Source organism: Panthera uncia, assembly GCF_023721935.1.
Source record: "Panthera uncia isolate 11264 chromosome E2 unlocalized genomic scaffold, Puncia_PCG_1.0 HiC_scaffold_19, whole genome shotgun sequence".
Classification (NCBI taxonomy): Eukaryota; Metazoa; Chordata; class Mammalia; order Carnivora; family Felidae; genus Panthera; species Panthera uncia.
Genome location: NW_026057588.1, coordinates 16,601,696 through 16,620,742, shown reverse-complemented (window position 1 = coordinate 16,620,742; position 19,047 = coordinate 16,601,696). Strand labels below are relative to the sequence as shown.

At 48.9% G+C, this 19,047-nt stretch overlaps 1 protein-coding gene across 1 annotated transcript; it reads left to right on the top strand.

The window, feature by feature from the left end:
- The first annotated feature begins 8,210 nt into the window (after positions 1-8,210).
- UPK1A (uroplakin 1A) lies at positions 8,211-18,289 on the top strand. The gene is made up of 7 exons (XM_049620792.1): positions 8,211-9,338; positions 10,836-11,036; positions 14,633-14,707; positions 14,843-14,950; positions 16,140-16,319; positions 17,632-17,715; positions 17,798-18,289. Exons 1-7 carry the CDS (start codon positions 9,258-9,260, stop codon positions 17,840-17,842), a joined length of 774 nt encoding a protein of 257 aa, XP_049476749.1. The 5' UTR covers positions 8,211-9,257; the 3' UTR covers positions 17,843-18,289.
- The last annotated feature ends 758 nt before the right edge of the window (positions 18,290-19,047 follow it).

Genomic DNA, 19,047 nt, shown 5'->3' with positions numbered 1-19,047 from the left:
TTTTCATTCTTTACTCCACTTGATCCAGTCTGTTGCTGATTCTTTGTATTGCAGTTTTCATTTCATTCATTGTATTTTTCACTCCAGAATTTCTTTTTGGTAACTTTTTTGTAAAAGTTTTATTTATTGGGGCGCCTGGGTGGCTCAGTCGGTTAAGCGGCCGACTTCGGCTCAGGTCACGATCTCACAGTCCGTGAGTTTGAGCCCCGCGTCAGGCTCTGTGCTGACAGCTCAGAGACTGGGGCCTGCTTCAGATTCTGTGTCTCCCTCTCTCTCTGACCCTCCCTCATTCATGCTCTGTCTCTCTCTGTCTCAAAAATAAATAAACAAAAAAAAAATTAAAAAAAAAAAAAAGTTTTATGTGTGTGTGTGTGTGTGTGTGAGAGAGAGAGAGAGAGAGAGAGAGAGAGAGAGAGAGAGAGAGAGAACATGAGCAGGGGAGGGACAGAGGACCCAAAGCGGGCTCTGTCCTGAGAGCAGACGGCCCTATGCGGGGCTCAAACTCATGAACCGTGAGATCGTGACCTGAGCTAAAGTCACTCACTTCACCGAGTGAGCCAGCCAGGCACCACTTTTTTTGATACTTTTTAATGACTTATATCTCTCTGTTAAACTTCTAGTTTTGTTTGTGTGTATTTTTCCCTAATTTCTTGAATTGTCTTTCTGTGTTTTCTCATAGCTCACTGAACTTCCTTAAACAACTATTTCAATTCTTTATCAGGCAAATCACAGATATCCTTTCTTTGGGGTCAGTTACTGGAAAATTATTGTGTTCCTCTGGCGGTATGTTTCCTTGATTTTTCATGTTCCTTGAAGTCTTGCATTGCTGTGTTTGCATTTGTAGAAGCAGTTACCTTATCCAGTCTTTACTGATGGCTTCAGGTAAGAAATACCTTCCATAAGCTTTGTGAGGGATTCTGACGCTTTCTCAGACCTTTTCTATGGATACACCTGCTCCATACTTCTTGTTCCCTCTTGGGGAAGGGGGTGCTTTTTTTAAATTTTTTATTTTATTTTATTTTATTTTATTTTATTTTATTTTATTTATTTTATTTTATTTTATTTTTATTATTATTATTATTATTTTTTTTTTTTTGAAATTTACATCCAAATTAGTTAGCATATAGTGCAACAATGATTTCAGGAGTAGATTCCTTAGTGCCCCTTACCCATTTAGCCCATCCCCCCTCCCACAACCCCTCCAGTAACCCTCAGTTTGTTCTTCATATTTATGAGTCTCTTCTGTTTTGTCTCCCTCCCTGTTTTTATATTATTTTTGTTTCCCTTCCCTTATGCTCATCTGTTTTGTCTCTTAAAGTCCTCATATGAGTGAAGTCATATGATTTTTGTCTTTCTCTGACTGACTAATTTCACTTAGCATAATACCCTCCAGTTCCATTCATGTAGTTGCAAAAGGCAAGATTTCCTTCTTTTTGATTGCTGAGTAATACTCCGTTGTATATATACACCACATCATCTTTATCCATTCATCCATGGACATTTGGGCTCTTTCCATACTTTGGCTATTGTTGATAGTGCTGCTATAAACATGGGGGTGCCTGTGTCCCTTTGAAACAGCACACCTGTACCCCGTGGATAAATGCCTAGTAGTGCAATTGCTGGGTCGTAAGGTAGTTCTATTTTTAGTTTTTTGAGGAACCTCCATACTGTTTTCCAGAGTGGCTGCACCAGCTTGCATTCCCAAGGGAAGGGGGTGCTTTTTAAGATGATAAGCCTCCTCTTGATCCTGCGCAGCCACACCAAGTGCTGCCTGCCTCCCGTTTGCTTTCCGTTGGGTTGTGCTTATTGCTCAAGTTTGCTTGCTTTCTCCCGGCCCCTCTGAGTCAGCCAACTTTCTGCACATGCTTACTAGCCACCTTCAGAGACTCACTCTCAGTCCTCATGGGCATCCACAGGGAGCCAGCCACGGGGTGGGCGTGGGTGTGTGGGTGAGGCATGCACAGCACAGGGGATGCCCATGGATCAGTTGAGGGGACCCACAGGCAAAGCATGGGCGGTCTCCCTGATGTCTGCAGTGCAGTCAGTAGGATCCAAGTCCCTTTGATGCTTTCCAAGACCCCCAGCTGCTATTCTCCCAGCTGCTTCCTGACCCCTAGTTGCGTAGAACTTCTCTTCAGTGCATCCAGTCTGAGGTTTTTCCACCAGGTGTGTGATGGAACTTCTCTGCTGGACTCCCAGGTTTCCACAAAGGTACTCTTGTCCATGGGTGATTGTCAAAATCAGTGTTCTTTGGGGTAAAGAGAGTAGAAAAACTATTTCACCATTTGATTACATCACTCTCAACCTTTTCAAAGGTGCAAAAACTCTCCAGGAAAAATATGTTTCTTACCTTCTCCTCTAGCCATGAGAAGGTGACTGCCATTACTGGTTTCTTGTGTCTCCTTCCAGAGATAGTTTATGCATTTGCAAAGAGACTTTCCCTCCTGCCTGCCTGTCCACCACCGTAGCCTGCTATTCCTGGTGTTCTGAACCTTGCTTTTCTTCATTGATAACAGTACTTAGAGATCATTCCTCGTCAATCTGATATTCTTAAGGTTTTCAAATTGTGCAAGCAATACATGAATATATTCTCCTGATTAAAAACAAGAAAAGGAAGCTGTTCCGGCAAAGGCAGTATACACACAGAGAAGCAGGACAGTGTAGCGGTTAAGGGGATAGGCACTAGAGCCAGACCGCCTGGGTTCGAACTCAGGCTCTACCGCTTACCAGCTGTTAGACTCTGAGCAAGTTCCTTGACTTCTCTGTGTCTCTGTTCCCTCATCTATAAAATGAAGTTAATGACCCCTTCTTCATAGAGCTGTTGTACAGATTAAATGAGATACTACATGTATGATGCATAAAATAGTGCCTAATACTATATGTAGGATGTTTAGAACCGTGCCCAGTGGGTTGGAAATGCTCTCTAACTATCAGCTGCTCTCGACACATTGGTCTTTCTAGGCTGTGGACATACCAAGGAAATATTCCTTCTAAATGTCTTCTATTATTATTATTGTTATTATGGTAAGAACACCTAACACGAGATCTAGTCTCTTAACAGATTTTTAATTTACAATACAGTATTGTTAACTAGAGGCACAATGTTGCCCAGCGGATCTCTCACACTTATTCGTCTTGCATAACTGAAACTTTGGACCTATTGATTAGCAACTCCCCCTTTCCCCTTCCCCCCAGCACTGGCAACCACCAGTCCACTCTCTGCTTTAATGAGTTTGACTATTATAGATACCTCTATAAATAGAATTATGCAGTATTTGTCTTTCTGAGACTGGCTTATTTCATTTAGCATGATGCCTTCAAGTTTCCTCCATGTCGCCACATATTACAGGATATCCTTCTTTTCTTTTCTTTTTTAAAGTTTATTTATTTATTTTGAGAGAGAGAGAGAGAGTGCACATGTCAGCGAGCAGGGGAGGGGCAGGGAGAGAGGGAAAGACTCCCAAGCAGACTCCACACTCTGTGCAGAGCCGACGTGGGGCTCAATCTCATGGCCAGGAGACCATGACCTGAGCCAAAAATCGAGAGTTGGTCACTTAACCAACTGAGTCACCCAGGCGCCTCAGGATATCCTTCTTTTCTAAGGCTGATTAATATTCCACTGTATGTATATACCATGTTCCCTCTGTCAGGAATGTTCTTTCCTGCCTTTTACCTGCTGGCCTCATTCTCCTCCTCTGCACCCCAGGCTGCGTGAGGCGCCTCCTCTGGGTTCACGCATTCACCTTTGTGTTCCCCACTGGCCCTGATCACTCTGGCCCATGCTTCCTCTCTCGGGGCCTGGGTCACTTCAGCATCTCCCTGACCGTACTGGGCTGTCATTCTCTGGTGAATGTCTTCCTATTCTCCTGTGAGCCTGGGAGGGCAGAAACTGAGCTGGCCTGACCACCACTGTTTCCTAGCATGGCCCCACATAGGGCTGGGCCTGAGAAAACTCATTAGGTGCACCGTGTCCTTAATGCTTTAGTTCTGGCCTGACCATGTGCTTGGTGCTCAATGAATTTGAGAAAAAAATAAAAGGACCTTTTGACAACTCTGCCTCAGTGCTTTCCTCCTTGTTTCACAATCTCACACCCCGTCCTAGTCTCCCTGTGCCTTCTCTCTTCTTTCCGCCTCATCCACACTTCACGCTGGCCCCACCCACCTCCAAAGTCCCCCTTTCTTGGGAGCTTGCCCAGCCCTACCCATAAATTTCAGGCCCTCCATTACTCAGCTGACCCAAGGAGCCCCTGAGATTTCAGCCTTTGCTTATGACCTTAGCGCCCAAACTTCAGGTTTCAGACTCTGTAGACGGACTGCAAAGCTCTGTGCTGCTATTCTCTATCATTGCCAAAATGAACTTGGAAAGGAAACTTAACCTATGAAATATTGCTGCAAAAAATGGATGAGCTAGAGCCACGTATGTGATGAAAATAAATTTCGAAAGCATAATATCGAGGTGAAAAAAGTCAATTGCGTAAGGACATATAAGATACAGTTTGTCTAGAGTGTATCGTTATATAGAACTATATATTGATAAATCTATGTATATATTAAAAACATGAAAGCGTGCAGGGGGGTGGGAACCCAAAAGGCTCATACACATTTGAAAAGGTGCTCAAAATCATCAATAGTAAAGAGAAGTGAGAGCTGAAGTAATGGCGGGTGCCACTTGACACTGAATTACTCTGGCAAAAACTAGAAAGTTGGATAATGCCAAGTGTCAGCAGTGACGGAAGGGTACAGGAACCCTCATGAGTTCTCGGTTGGAGTGTGGACGGGACAACATTGTGGAAAGCAATCTGGCACGTACATATTCATGACCCAGCCATTCTCCCTGGAAAGAGACAGGTACGTCTCCAAGGGCCATGCATGAGGGTGCCCACAGCAGCATTATTCACAGGGGTCGTGGTGGGGGAGGGGGGTTGGAAGGAGCCTGAGTGTCCTCACTGGGGAGGAGACAGTAAACCGTGGAGGGGGCACACCAGGGGTGCCCCAAGCAACCATGAGACACTGTGAACTCCATGTGTCCAGAGTAACGGGGGTGGATCCTAAAATCAGTGCTAAGCGAGAAAAGAATGCACACAGTCATGGGCATATAAATTAGAAAACACTTGCACCTGGGTGGCTCGTTCAGTGAGGCGTCCCGACCCTTGATTTCGGCTCGGGTCATGATCTCACGGTTCGTGGGATCGAGCCCCGTGTCGGGCTCTGCACTGACAGGCGCTTCTCCCTCTCTGCCCCTTACATGCGCGCTCTCTCTCTCTCAAAATAAATAAATAAAAACTTTAAAAAAAGAAAAAGAAAACAAAACATGCATGGAAAGCAATGGTATCCATCCGACAAGAGCACAGCCAACTAAAAAATATGTTCAACATTCGAACATATGTGAATGTCTGCCAGTAGAGGGCACTGACAGAGACTGGGATATGGGGATATAAGGGAATAAATCAAATGTAAAACAAGAGCTATCTTGTGGAAAATAATGAGCTGAGGGTATGGAATTAACTCATGACGCCTGAGATCTGAAAAAGAAGACAGTGTAAGGGTTGTGGAGGATGATGAGCCCCAAATGTAGGAATGAAGTTGTCTCTGGGGTGAGATCAGGTGGCTTAAAATGCCATCTGCAATGTATGCCACTTGAAAAAGAAAAAAAAACAAAATCTTCAGTGAACATAGAAAAATACTTACATTTGACAAAGCTGGTAGGGAGGATGTAGGTGTTTGTTACAAGTATTGTCTACATTTTCTTGTCTGCCTGGAATATTTCCTATCAAAATTTTTAGAAGACTTTCACCACTGACCATGGAAGACAAAACATCTCATCTTTTTTTTTTTTTTTTTAATTTTAACGTTTATTTACTTTTGAAAGAGAGAGAGATACAGAGCATGAGCGGGGGAGGGGCAGAGAGAGAGGGAGACAGAATTGGAAGCAGGCTCCAGGCTCTGAGCTGTCAGCACAGAGCCCGACGGGGGGCTGGAACTCATGAACCATGAGATCACGACCTGAGTCGAAGTCTGACACTCAACCGACTGAGCTACCCAGGCGCCCCCAAAACATCTCATCTTAAAAATAAATACAATGAAAATATATTATTCACTTCTAGTCAGACACTGAGGCCTGTTGAGACCTGCTCTAAGCAAGGTTAGAGAGGCATTTAGGACACAGCATCAAACTACTTACTGAGCCTTTCTCGATGGCACCATCACGATTAGAACCAGATCATTTTCTTGTTAGATGTCAGTTGGTTCATGCCATTTCATTTCATGTCCATAAACAGCCTAAACTCATCTCTTGTGCAGAAACCAACCCTTCAACACATTGAGTAAGTCTCTTTGAAAATATTTTACCCTCTTTTAAAAAAATTTTTTTAAGTTTTATCTATTCATTTTGAGAGAGACAGAGTGAGCAGGGGAGGGAGGGAGGGAGAGAGAGGGAGAGAGAGAATCCCAAGCAGGCTCTGCACCATCAGCGCAGAGCCCGACGTGGGGCTCGAACTCATGAAACCGTGAGATCATGACCTGAGCTGAAACCGAGAGCTGGATGCTCAACTTACTGAGCCACCCAGGCGCCCCAAGATTTTACCCTCTTAAAATGCATTGCAATTAAAAATATATACATATACATAGAAGAGTGCACTTATCATGACTATACAGCTTAATGTACTTTCAACAATCTGAACAACTCCATGTAACCAGTATCCAAATCAAGAAAAAAAATCCCCTCCCTGCCCCCCCCCCCAAGTCACAATGCCCCCGAGAGTAACCACTTCCTTGACTTTTATCTCCCTAGATTGGTTTTGCGTGTTTTAGAACCTCATACTAAAATCATACAGTTACAATCTTTTGAGTGTGGCTTTTTTCATTTAGCGTAATGCTTTTGAAATTCATCCCGGTAGTTGCAAGTGTCAATAGCTCATTGCCTCTTATTGCTGAATAGTGTCCCTTGTATGTGTGTGCCATAACGTATGTATCCATTCTACTGTTGAGGAGCATTTGGGTGGTTTCCAGTTCAAGGCTGATACGAATGCATTCAGAGCATTTGGTAGACGGGAATGGGGGCATTCCCAGGGACAAATGGCTGGGTCATAGGATAGCCATATGTCATCTTTAGAGGATGTGGCGTTATGATTTTTTAAAGGAAGTGATTAGCACTTCAAAATGTATTGTTTGAAGAGTGGTTTATATAGTAAGAAGAAAGAATCATGAAAATTCAAGTTTGACATCAAACTACACTGGCTTCATGTTTCAGAACAGAATGGATCCCTTTTATGACTGGTGACATAGTAATGCCCCATTGATAACTTTTTGTTTTTACTAGATATTTTACACTTGATTTTAGCCAAAAGCCTGAGACATTTTATGTAACTCCCAACAACTAACAGTTGCCAACCATTTGAAAATAAAAATATTTCATATTATTCACATGGCCCTATTATTACCAAGTTATTTTAGCTAAAGCTCATAAAATGTACTTGACAGGTCATGTACATTATTATTTAAATTTTCTTATTAGTCCTTAATATAAATGTAAATCAACAGAGAAAAACTATTTCTTAATGTTTATTTATTTTGAAAGACAGAGAGGGAGAGAGAGTGGGGGAGGGGCAGAGAGATGCTCCCAAGCCGACTCCATGCTTAGCATGGGGCCTGACAGGAGTCTCATCCCACGATCCTGAGAGATCATGGCCTGGACTAAACCAAGAGTCGGATGCTTAACTGGCTGAGCCACCCAGGTGCCCCCAGAAAAACTATTTTACATGTAAAGTGGATTGACTAAAAGCCAAATTGTTTTAATTTTAAGTGGAACACGTCTCATGTGTCTTATTACCAAGCCATTGCCTTAACAGTGAAGTTTAAGTCCCAGTTGTTTGCCGGTTTCACATACACTTGAGGGAGCTACAGCTCAGAGAAAAAACATGGTAAATGCCTTGGTTCTTGAGTTCTGGGGAGTGACTGGGTGCCCCAAGCCATTTTCATCTAAGGAACCAACCTCTTGCCACTAGGGGGCGCCATCGGAGGAAAAGTGGGCCTCTTGGGAGCATTGCGGGTGCAGCCTGGCCTCTTGCTGTACACGCGCCCAGAGGGCATCCTTTGCAGACATCCCTGCACTCAGTTCCCACTGCTATAAGTATAAGAATGATACCCATTCTGCAGATGGGCAAACGCACGCACCAAGTTGCGCAGCCCAGAGGAGCAAAGCTGGGATTTCAGTGTAGGTCTCTTGATTCTGTAGCCTGAAGACATTTCCACTTATGGCTCCTCGCTGTGACCCTGCTTTGTCCGTGGGGGGCGGGGGGAGGGGTTGCTTTTCTCCCACCAAGCCCATTCAGTGTGCCCTCCCTCTTTTTCTGGCACACTCTCTTCCCCCTCTTGTGCGCTCGTCCGGAACTCCCCTCACACACCTGTCTCCAGCCGTCCTCTTCCCTTAGCCTGCAGCCCATATAATCAGCCTTCTGAGCTGCCCTCTCACCTGCTCCCTCATCTCCTCCCCACCTCCTTGCCTTGGTCCTGCTCTGTCCTAGCCTGCTGGGTCCCTGTCTGGGCCTCCCCCTGGGCTCCCAGCCTCGGAGAGGTGGAGCCACCAGCACAGGAGGCAGTTCTGGAATTCAGGATTCACACGTGGATCCAACCTGGATCTCCCCCCTGCTCCCAAGAAGGCCCATGTCCTAAGGAGAGACATCAGGTGGCCCGGCCCCCTCCCCCACCAAGACAGCCTGGGAACTGGAGGCCATGGGCACATCACGCTGCTCATGTAGCCAGACAGTAGCACAATCTTGAATTTCAGGTCTATAAATCACCTGGGTTGGAGGGTGGGGTGCTCATAAATCTGTTTTCCCATGCTGGTCGGCTTGCTTGACCTCTTGTCCCCTCCTCCTCCAGACTCCCTTCCTCCTTCCTGGGAGACTGGCCCAAGGAGGGGCCTGGGCATATATATATAGGCAGCCACTGTGGGAGGGGCTGACCACAGAGGCTTTGGAAAGAGAAGGTGAGGAGGGGGCTCTGGAGGGTCTGGATGAGCAAGGGAAAGTAGGAAGCTATGAGGTGCAGGGAGGCCAGCACTGAGCTCTGGCCAATGAGCCTCGGTTTCCTTGTCTGTAAAGTGGCCCGCCATCAGGGTTGTGGGGAGATTCATTCAGCACCAGTCTGGGGCCAGCAGAGAGCCAGGAGCACCCCCGGCAACTGGGGTGTGGAGTGAGGCTGGTGGGGCTTCCCTCCCCTCCTGGCCTCACTCCCACTCATGTGTCCCCAGCAGGACTATGGCTTCTGCAGCAGCAGAGGCGGAGAAGGGGTCTCCGGTTGTGGTGGGACTGCTGGTGGTGGGCAACATCATTATTCTGGTGAGACCTCCCCCAGTGCTGGGAGCCCAGCGGGCGGGCAAGGAGGAGGGGATACCTGAGGGTGGGGGCTCAGGGCCCAGGACTCCCGGGTTGGTGATGGCTGCAGGCCGTCAAGCCAGAGCAGCCTGGATTCCAATCCCAGCTCTGCGGCTCCCCAGCTTTGCAAACTCCAGCAAGCCACTCTCCTTCTCCGTGCTGCTTCCTCATCGATAGATTATGTCCCTATTGTGGGGACTGTTGTGTGGGTTAATCCATACTGACCCTCAGCTCCGAAAAAGTGCTTGACAAATGTTGTCCTCGTTAACATGACTATGGACATAAAGTGCCTGCTTTGGGGCACAGGAGGCCCATCGTAATGAATACTAACCATAGCAATGTCTTATTAATTACTATTTAATTTTTTAAACTGTGATGCCTGTACATGGCTCTGGAGCCAGACAGCCTGGGCTCAAATCCCAGCTCTGCTGCTTTCTACTGTGGGACCTGGGGCCAGCAACGTAATCTTTCTGGGCCTCAGTTTTCTCATCTGTAGATAGAGATGAAATAGGAATGCCGAGAGTTTAAGGTGAGTTATCAGATTCATGCGGAGCGTGGGACGACACATGGTTACTGTTTGTATCGGCCATGACAACCGTAGTACTCTGCAGCTGGTGACGATGACTATCACACAGAAAGCAGTTAGTGGGACCGTGCCTGGCGCGCACACACTAAATACCCCACGAGCGTCGGTGTGAGTGTTGTCAGAGGTAGCCACTGAGAAGTCTTCCTCTCTCCTTGCTTCCCATCTCTCATCCCTATAAGTACCTAGATTTTTAGTTTCGCCAACAATTTCTTTAAGCAATAGGAACGTGTATACCTATTTTCTTCCCTTTTTGTCCAAGATACAGCTCATTCCACATCCTGTTCTGTGCCTCCCCGTTTCTCCCGCTGACCTAGTCTGTAGGCCCTTCCACGTGAGTCCTCAGCCTCCTCGCCCCTTTGTCATAACTGCAGAGCACTCCCTCGTGTGGCACGCCGGTTCCTTTTACATGGGGACACAGGGAATAACTGTGTGGGTTTATGATTTTCCTGCACAAGCAGGATTGATCACTGCAGGCGGAATTGTGGGTCAAAGGGTTGATGCGTTTGTAGTTGTTCCGGCCCCGGCCAGATTCCTCAGCTCGGGAATAACAACACTATTGAGAGAGGGCATGGGATCAAGCATCTCCCCTGTTCCAGTCGTGCGCTCTGGGCTGTGTATGTGGCATCTCCTCGTGTCCTTGAAGCAACTGGCGGCCGGGATGTGGGCGGGGGGCAGGGATCCGGCCCGGCAGCCCTTCCCTTCTGGCCTCTGCCCAGCCCCATCCCCACTCACGGAAGGCGAGGTCCTTGCCCTTCTTACTACAGCCCGCTTTACTGAGGCCGGTGGGGGCTCGGAAGGGGAACTTGTTCACAGAGAGTCCCGCAGCCCCGGCTGCCACGCCTGAGCCAGCCTTTCTAACCTGTTGCCCTGTCCAGCTGTCAGGCCTGGCCCTGTTTGCTGAGACGGTGTGGGTGACAGCTGACCAGTACCGCGTGTACCCACTGATGGGCGTCTCTGGCAAGGATGACGTCTTCGCTGGCGCCTGGATCGCCATCTTCTGCGGCTTCTCCTTCTTCGTGGTGGCCAGCTTTGGTGTGGGCGCGGCGCTCTGCCGCCGCCGGTCCATGATCCTCACGGTGAGGCCCCGGGGGCAGGGCATGGGGACGGGTGGGCACGGAGATCATCCACACGGAACCATAGTAACCACCGCCGCAGCCACGAGTGTGTGTTCGTCATGGTGCCACACTTGGGCCTGTCATCCGATTTAATCTTTCCCTCACCCAGTAACAGGCTCAGCTGCTATCCTCAATTTCCAAAGAAAATTGGGGCACAGAGAGGAAGGCAAGGAAGCTCTGCCCAGGAGGATGATTCTTGAGTGGCAGGGCTGAGAATCGAACCTCAGCTAGTCGGTCCCCAAGAGTCTGTGCTCGTGAACAACAACAGTAATGACAGCACAGCTACCGTTCAAGGAGTGCTCGCTACATTCTAGATTTTACCTAGATTGGCTCATTTATTCCTCACAACCTACCGTGAGATAGCATCCTCATCGTGAACCCGTCTGACAGAGTAGAAACTGAGGCTCGGAGAAGTGAAGTCACTCATCCAGGGTTGCACAGCGAGCGGGTGACAGAGCCGGGATTTGAACCCGAGTAGTTCAGCTCGAGCCCGTGCTCTGAATTTCTGCCAGGAATGACCACCACAACAAGAACCCACACTTCCCAAGCACCCCTCCTGTGCCCGGCACTAGGCGGAGCAGTTTAGAAAATGAGCTCCGCCGATCTCCCCAGAAGCCTCCGAAGTTATGCTTCTCTGCCCCTTTCCCAGTTGAGGAAACCGGGGTTCAAAGAGGCCAACAGCCCAGGCGTTCGGGAAGGCAGGGCCTCTAATCCCGGCCCCAGTGCTGCAGAGCCAACATGGCGCCTCCTCTACAATCAAGGGCCTTTTCGATTCCCGGGAGCAGCTACTTATTCAATCGACAAACGTTTATCGAGCAAGAACCACGTGCCAAACCCCGCGCTGGGCACTGGGGCTCTGGTGAACCCCTTGTCCCAGGGGAGGATGCTCCAACGGGAGCAGCAGTGCACAGCGAAGAGGGGAGGGAGAGCCGGAGCTGGGGCAGGGGAGGCCTGCGGCCAGAGAAAGCGAAGGCCTTGGGCAGGTGAGGGAGTGAGCCTTGTGTCTACAGGAAGAGCATGCGGAAGAGCATGCGTGGGGGAGGGAACAGCAAGAGCACAGGCTCTGAAGTCAGAGCCAAGTGGGGGTGGCGGGGAAGGAGAGGAAATGAGGTTGGATGGAGTGGGTACAGTGGGCGGTGGGCAAGGGGCATGAGGGCGAGAAGGGGGAGGTGGGCCTATCGGGTGAGTCTTGCCAGCCTTGGTAAGGACCTGGGCCTTATTATAAGATGGAGCCTTGGAAAAGCTTTCCTTCTCTTTTTCTTTCTTTCCTGCACGGAATTCTCTGGCATAACCATTTAACCTAAGCCCTAAAAGCTCACCCAACTGGTGAAAAAAAAAAAAAAAAAAAAAAAAAAAAAAAAAAAAAGGTGTCTGTCTCCCTTATTAGTTTGTCATTAACTAAGACACAAATTTTTATTTATTTTTATTTTTATTTTTTTAACTGGGCATTTTTTTCACATGCTATTTTATTGCAAATATTGCAAATTGAACATTGGTTACCGACTGGAGAACATTTTTAAACATTTTATTTTGAAAAATTATCCAACTTACAGAATCGTGGCAACAGTAAACTCCCACAAATCTTTCTAAATTCACCAGTCATTAACATGTTGCTTTGTTTCTCAATCTCTCATTATTTATTTTTTATTTTTTAATGTAGTTTATTTTCAAGTTGGCTAACATAGTGCATACAGTGTGCTCTTGGTTTTGGGGGTAGATTCCCGTGATCTGTCGCTTACATACAACACCCAGTGCTCATCCCCACAAGTGCCCTCCTCAATGCCCATCACCCATTTTCCCCTCCCCGCCGCGCCCCTGCCCCTTCAACCCTCAGTTTGTTCTCTGTATTTAAGAGTCTCTTATGGTTTGCCTCCCTCTCTGTTTGAAACTGTTTTTCCCCTTCCCTTCCCTGTTAAGTTTCTGAAATTCCACATATGAGTGAAAACACGATATCTTTCTCTGCCTGACTTATGTCACTTAGCAGAATACCCTCCAGTTCCATCCAGGTTGCTGCAGGATTTCATTCTTTCTTACTGCCAAGTAGTATTCCATTGTATGTATAAACCACATCTTCTTGATCGATTCGTCAGTTGATGGACATTTAGGCTCTTTCCATGATTTGGCTATTGTTGAAAGCGCTGCTATCAACATCGGGGTACAAGTGCCTATGCATCTGTACTCCTGCATCCTTTGGGTAAATTCCTAGTAGTGCTATTGCTGCGTCATAGGGTAGTTCTAGTTTTAGTTTTTCGAGGAACCTCCACACAGTTTTCCAGAGCGGCGGCACCAGCTTGCGTTCCCACCAACAGCGCGAGAGGCTTCCCGTTTCACCACATCCTCGCCAGCATCTGTTGTTTCCTGAGTCGTTCATTTTAGCCACTCTGATGGGTGTGAGGTGATATCTTGGTGTGGTTTTGATTTGTATTTCCCTGATGAGGAGTGACGTTGAGCATCTTTCCACGTAAGGCATAGAATTTTATGGGAAATTTCAAACATAGAGCAGAGTGAGTGGCACCCCCATCACCTGGTTTCAACGACATGGACCATAGACTTGGCCAGCTTTGTCCCCTCTGCTCCACCCCTGCCTGCCCACATTCTTCTTTCTGGGGTATTTTGAAGTGCATTCCAGACACCTAGTCATTTACCCATAAATATTTGAGTGCACATTTCTCTGTGATGAGGACACTGTTTCGAGCAGCCAGACGTGTTATACCGCAGGGTCTCAGCTCATGGCAGAGGGGTTAGCACGACCACTTTCCACCCCCTGTTGCTCTGAGGCAGAGGGCGTGGGGTGAGGGAAGAGCTTTTTTTCTTCTTATGCGCAACCATCATGCCACTGGTGCACCTACAAAACCCACCCAAATTCCTTCATATCTCTCTTCCGATATCTGTTTGAACGCAGACTAGACAAACAGACAACCAAATGCTCCTGGTTGTCTCAAGAATGTCTTTTTTTTTTTTTTCTCCTATGGTAGACATTTATTTTACTGCACCCAAGCCAATAGTTAGCTTCAGGAAATACTTTACATATTTCTGTTGCTTTCATTTGTTCCTAACATTTTATTATAAAAAAAAATACAGAAATATATCAAAAACACAGAAAAGGTGAAAGACTTGAACGGGGAACCCCTGTACGTACAACCACCACGTAGATGTTACCGTTCACATTGTCTTACACTTCTTTTTAAAGTTGCATTTCTAGGGGCGCCTTGGTGGCTCAGTCGATTGGGCATCTGACTTCGGCTCAGGTCATGATCTCATGGTTTGTGGGTTCGAGCCCCACGTCGGACTTTGGGCCGACAGCTCAGAGCCTGGAGCCTGCTTAGAATTCTGTGAATTGCTTAGAATTCTGTGAATTGCTTAGAGTTCTCTCTCTCTGCCCCTGCCCTGCTCATCCTCTGTCTCTCTCTCTCTCTCAAAAATAAATAAAAGCATTAAAATAAAATAAAATAAAGTTGCATTTCCATCCATCAGTCCATCCCTTGAGGAGGTGTGACTTGATACAGGCTTTGCCCTGACCGGGCTGTCCCTCTGTCTCTCCCTCCCTCTCTCCCCAGTACCTGGTGCTCATGCTCATCGTCTACATCTTTGAGTGCGCCTCCTGCATCACATCCTACACTCACCGAGACTATGTGAGCTGGGCAGAGGCCAGGGGAGGGGCATGACTTGGGGGAGGGTGGCAAGGGTCTGGGCCTGGGGGTGGGGTGGAGGTTGACCTCCCGCCCCACCCAGCCCCACTGGATCCTCTTCTTCCTGGACCTCCGCAGATGGTGTCCAACCCATCCCTGATTACCAAGCAGATGCTGACCTTCTACAGTGCAGACACGGACCAGGGCCGGGAACTGACTCGTCTCTGGGACCGCATCATGATTGAGGTGGACATGGGGGGGGGGGGGGGTTGAGGCGGGCGAAGGGATGGGGAGGGCTGGAGGACCTGGGACTCTGAGGTAGCTAGGGCTCCCATTATGCCCACTGGTAGATGATACCCACTCCTACGGTTCTTATGGGGGGTGGGAAGGGCTGGTCATGGCCATTTTCCAGATGAGGAGACAGGCCCAAAAAGGGAATGTCACTTGTCCAATGTCACGCGGTTGGTAAGCTGGGATCAAGATCTGACAGCCTATAACCAGAGTCCCTGCTCTTAATCATTACACATACCCTCTTAATAATGATGGTAATCATAATAACGAAATGTAATGAGTACTAACTTCTTTAGTACTGTTCAAAGCACCTTTAAAGCTTACTTTTTCCTCATAACTACCCCATAAAGGAGATCAGCTTTTTAACAATGAGGAAACCAAGGTAAGAGGTTGAGTGGCTTACACAAGGTCACACAGCTGGTAGGTCACAGAACCAGAAGGATTGAAACCCAGACCATCAGCTTCCAGAAGCCACATTCTTTTTTTTTTTCCTAATGTTTATTTTTGAGAGAGAGACAGAGACAGCATGAGCGAGGGAGGGGCAGAGAGAAAGAGAGAGACACAGAATCCGCAGCAGACTCCAGGCTCTGAGCTGTCGGCACAGAGCCCAACGTGGGGCTCACACTCGTGAACCGCGAGATTATGACCTGAGCCGAAAGTCGCTGTTTCACTGACTGAGCCACCCAGGCGCCCCCGAAGCCACATTCTTAATTAAACCCAATGCGATGTGGCACAAGAGAAGAATATTGAGGACCCAAGGGAAATTGAGGTCCCAATTCGGTTCAAGTCATACAGCTAGCCAAGATGGGGACTCGTATTTGAAGGAACCTATGTTTTTATCATCCAGGGCCACAAATTAAACACCCACAGGGGCCAGAAGAAGCCAAAATTCTGCCTTTGGGTGTCGTTTACTTCGGGTTTTGTTGACAGCTAATTCAAAAGAATTTTAAAATAAGTAACGAAACGGCGGGTTTGATCCAAATCCTCCACCAGCCTCTTGGTGACGGGACACGGACACTGGCCCCCCGCCCCTGCGAAGCCGAGGACATGGGGAAGTCAGGCCCAGCTTCCTCACTCTACAACCTCGGGTGAGTGGCTGTCCTCTCTGAGCCGGAGCCTGCCTGACTCCGGCCTTTCTCTCCAGCAAGAGTGCTGTGGCACAACCGGTCCTATGGATTGGGTGAACTTCACCTCGGCCTTCCGGGCAGCCACCCCGGAGGTGGTGCTCCCCTGGCCCCCATTGTGCTGTCGGCGGACGGGCAACTTCATTCCCCTCAATGAAGAAGGCTGCCGCCTGGGCCACACAGACTACCTGTTCACCAAGGTGCGCCCCCCCCCCCCCCCCCCGGTCTGCAGGTCTGGCCGCCTCGGTTTCTTCTCTCTCTCCCTCCCTGCCGCTCCCGTCCTCTCCTCCCCTCTCTGGCTTTTTCTTTCTCCCCCCTCTCTCTGGCTCACCCAGCCCTCTCCCCCGTCGGTCCCTCCCTCCCTCTGCTAGTCAGGGGGAGGCCCAGGACCTGGCACCTGCGGCTTTTCTCAGTTGGGAATAAGAACAGCAACAATAACAGCAATCGCACAACAGCAACACCAGCCATCGCTTATCCAGCCTTTGCGTGGTGCCGGGCATTCTTCTAGGTGTTTCAAGTTTTTGTCTGATTTCTCACCGCAGCCCTGGGAGGCAAAGATTAGAATGATCCCATTTTGAGGATGAGGAAACGGAGCTAGCTCACTCGCTAGCGAGGGATGGAGCTGGGGCTGGATTTCAGGAGGGTAGGCCCCAACTAGGCGTTTTAACTAGCGCAAGGTGAGTGCAGAGGCAGAGATTGAAACCAGAGGAGATTAGCTGGGAGGGGAACCAGTCCCAGTGGTTGCTCTGGCTGCTTTGGGCCCCCCCGGGGGGGGGGGGGCTTCAGCCACGTCTTAGATCAGGTGTCACGGAGAGAGGAGCCTGTGCAAAACATCACCGCTGTCAGAGTCACCCAGCCGTTTCTCAAGCCCGACTCTGTGCGGAGTGCGTGTGTGTGTGTGTGTGTGTGTGCGTGTGTGCGCGCGTGCGCGTGTCGTCCCATGGAATCCCCACCAGTGCTCTCGGAGGCCGGTGCGTCAGGGTTGCCACTTGCACAGACGGGGAAGCTGAGGCTTAGAGGCTCACAATCATTCCTAGGCTCCAACAGCTAACAGGTGGCAGAGCTGGTCCCCAATTCAGTCCCACCTGACTCCAGGACAGACACCCTGAATCTCGTTCTCTGCTGCTGCCAAGTCGAGGCAGGGGTCTACGTGGAAATGACTCGCTTGTGAGACTCGGGCCCCACCTGGCCTCATCCCTAAAGGACGTAGCAAAACTGCACTCATCCTAAAGGCAGATTTCAAACCCTGGGAACTTACGGGCAGCATGGAAAGCCAGCTCTAGACAAGACTGCCCTCAGACTCTCATAGCCACCAACAGGGCAGTACCCACTTGTGCGGGGGGTGGGCTCCACATCGCATCCCTGGTTCCCCAGAACCGCTCTGGGAGGTAGACACTGCCACACCTCCCATTGCACAGGGGAGCAAACCAGGGCTTGAGGAAGGAAATCACCTTCCCAAGGGCTCACGGTGACATTTTCTCAACCCCCACCCCCTGTCTCTCCCCCTCCCAGGGTTGCTTCGAGCACATCAGCCATGCCATCGACAGCTACACATGGGGCATCTCGTGGTTTGGGTTTGCCATCCTGATGTGGACGGTGAGAGGTGGGGAGCCTCTGGGCTAGGCGGGATGTGCGTGTGGGGCTGGAGCGCCCCTCACTCCACTGCCTCCTCCTCCAGCTGCCTGTGATGCTGATGGCCATGTATTTCTACACCACGTTGTGAGGAACAGGAAGGCCGCATGCACGCCTCGGCCTCTTCCTCCTCCTGTTCCTCTTTCCTCCGGCCGCGGACTGGATGGCTGCCTCAGCTCTCCCCTTCCCACCTCCCTCAAGCTTCCCTCCTTCCTCACCAAAGACCTTTTCCCAGGTTTCTGAGCCCTGCTGGGACTTGGAGATGCCCCGAAACCCTGGGACATGTGTGCGTGGGCCCTTAGCCCTTGATGTCATTTCACTTTGCTGATTCCTGGACCATCTTTCAGTGTCAATTTCAAGTCCTGTCCTCTGGGGACCCTTCCGGGATCCCACCCACCCCATCACCAATGCCTCTCTTACAGCTCCCCAAGCTCCTCCTTCATGGTAGATGTTGGCCCTTATTGCTAAATAGTTTGGGGTTGTTTATTCTCTGGTGGACTAGGGTCGCCAGGAAGGGAGGAACAAGCTCATGGTCACTGTATTGTCCCCAGCATCACCCAGCAGAGGGCTGAGCGTGGATATTCAATAAATACTGGTTGAATGAATTAATTTGCTTTCTTCTGGGGCAAAGACAAAGGAACAATAACTCTTCCAATGGAAGTGGCAGAAACCCAACTGGCACTGACTGAAACATAACGTAGAATTTCTCGGCTCATGCAACTGAGTCAGTATTGCTGGCCTCAGGCATGTCTGGATCCAGGGGTTCAATCTAAGTTTCAAGGAAACCTGCTTCATTCGCAGACAGACTTTCTCATAGCTAAGCAACACAGCAGCAAGAGAGGCGTCTCTCCCGACAGCTCTACCCAAGGTCAGGGATTCAATCTCACTGTCTTACTTTAGAGTCTAGCCCATCCTTTGGTTGGGGAAGGGAGGGTATCTGAATTAACACTGCTAAGGGTGGTGTTGGGAAGTGGGGGTGGTTTATCAAAGGAAAATTAGAGCTCGGGCTGTTGGGCTGGTATGGGTGACAGAAACCTCCTCCTACGGGCTGTAGCTTCCAGCAAGTTCTCTAATGGGTGGATGACAGCAAAACTCTAGGAATCTCATCCTCGCTCTTTTGTCCTCTCTGAAGCAGGCCATCCTCTGTCCATTTTATAGGAATTAGGCCCTGCCAAGAGGGCCTGGCCTCCTTCTCCATCAAATGAAGTTTCCCACACTCCTCATTTACTCCACAGATGGTCTGCAAATGCTGAATTCAGATATCCAACTTTTTAAAATATACTTTTAAAAATCTGC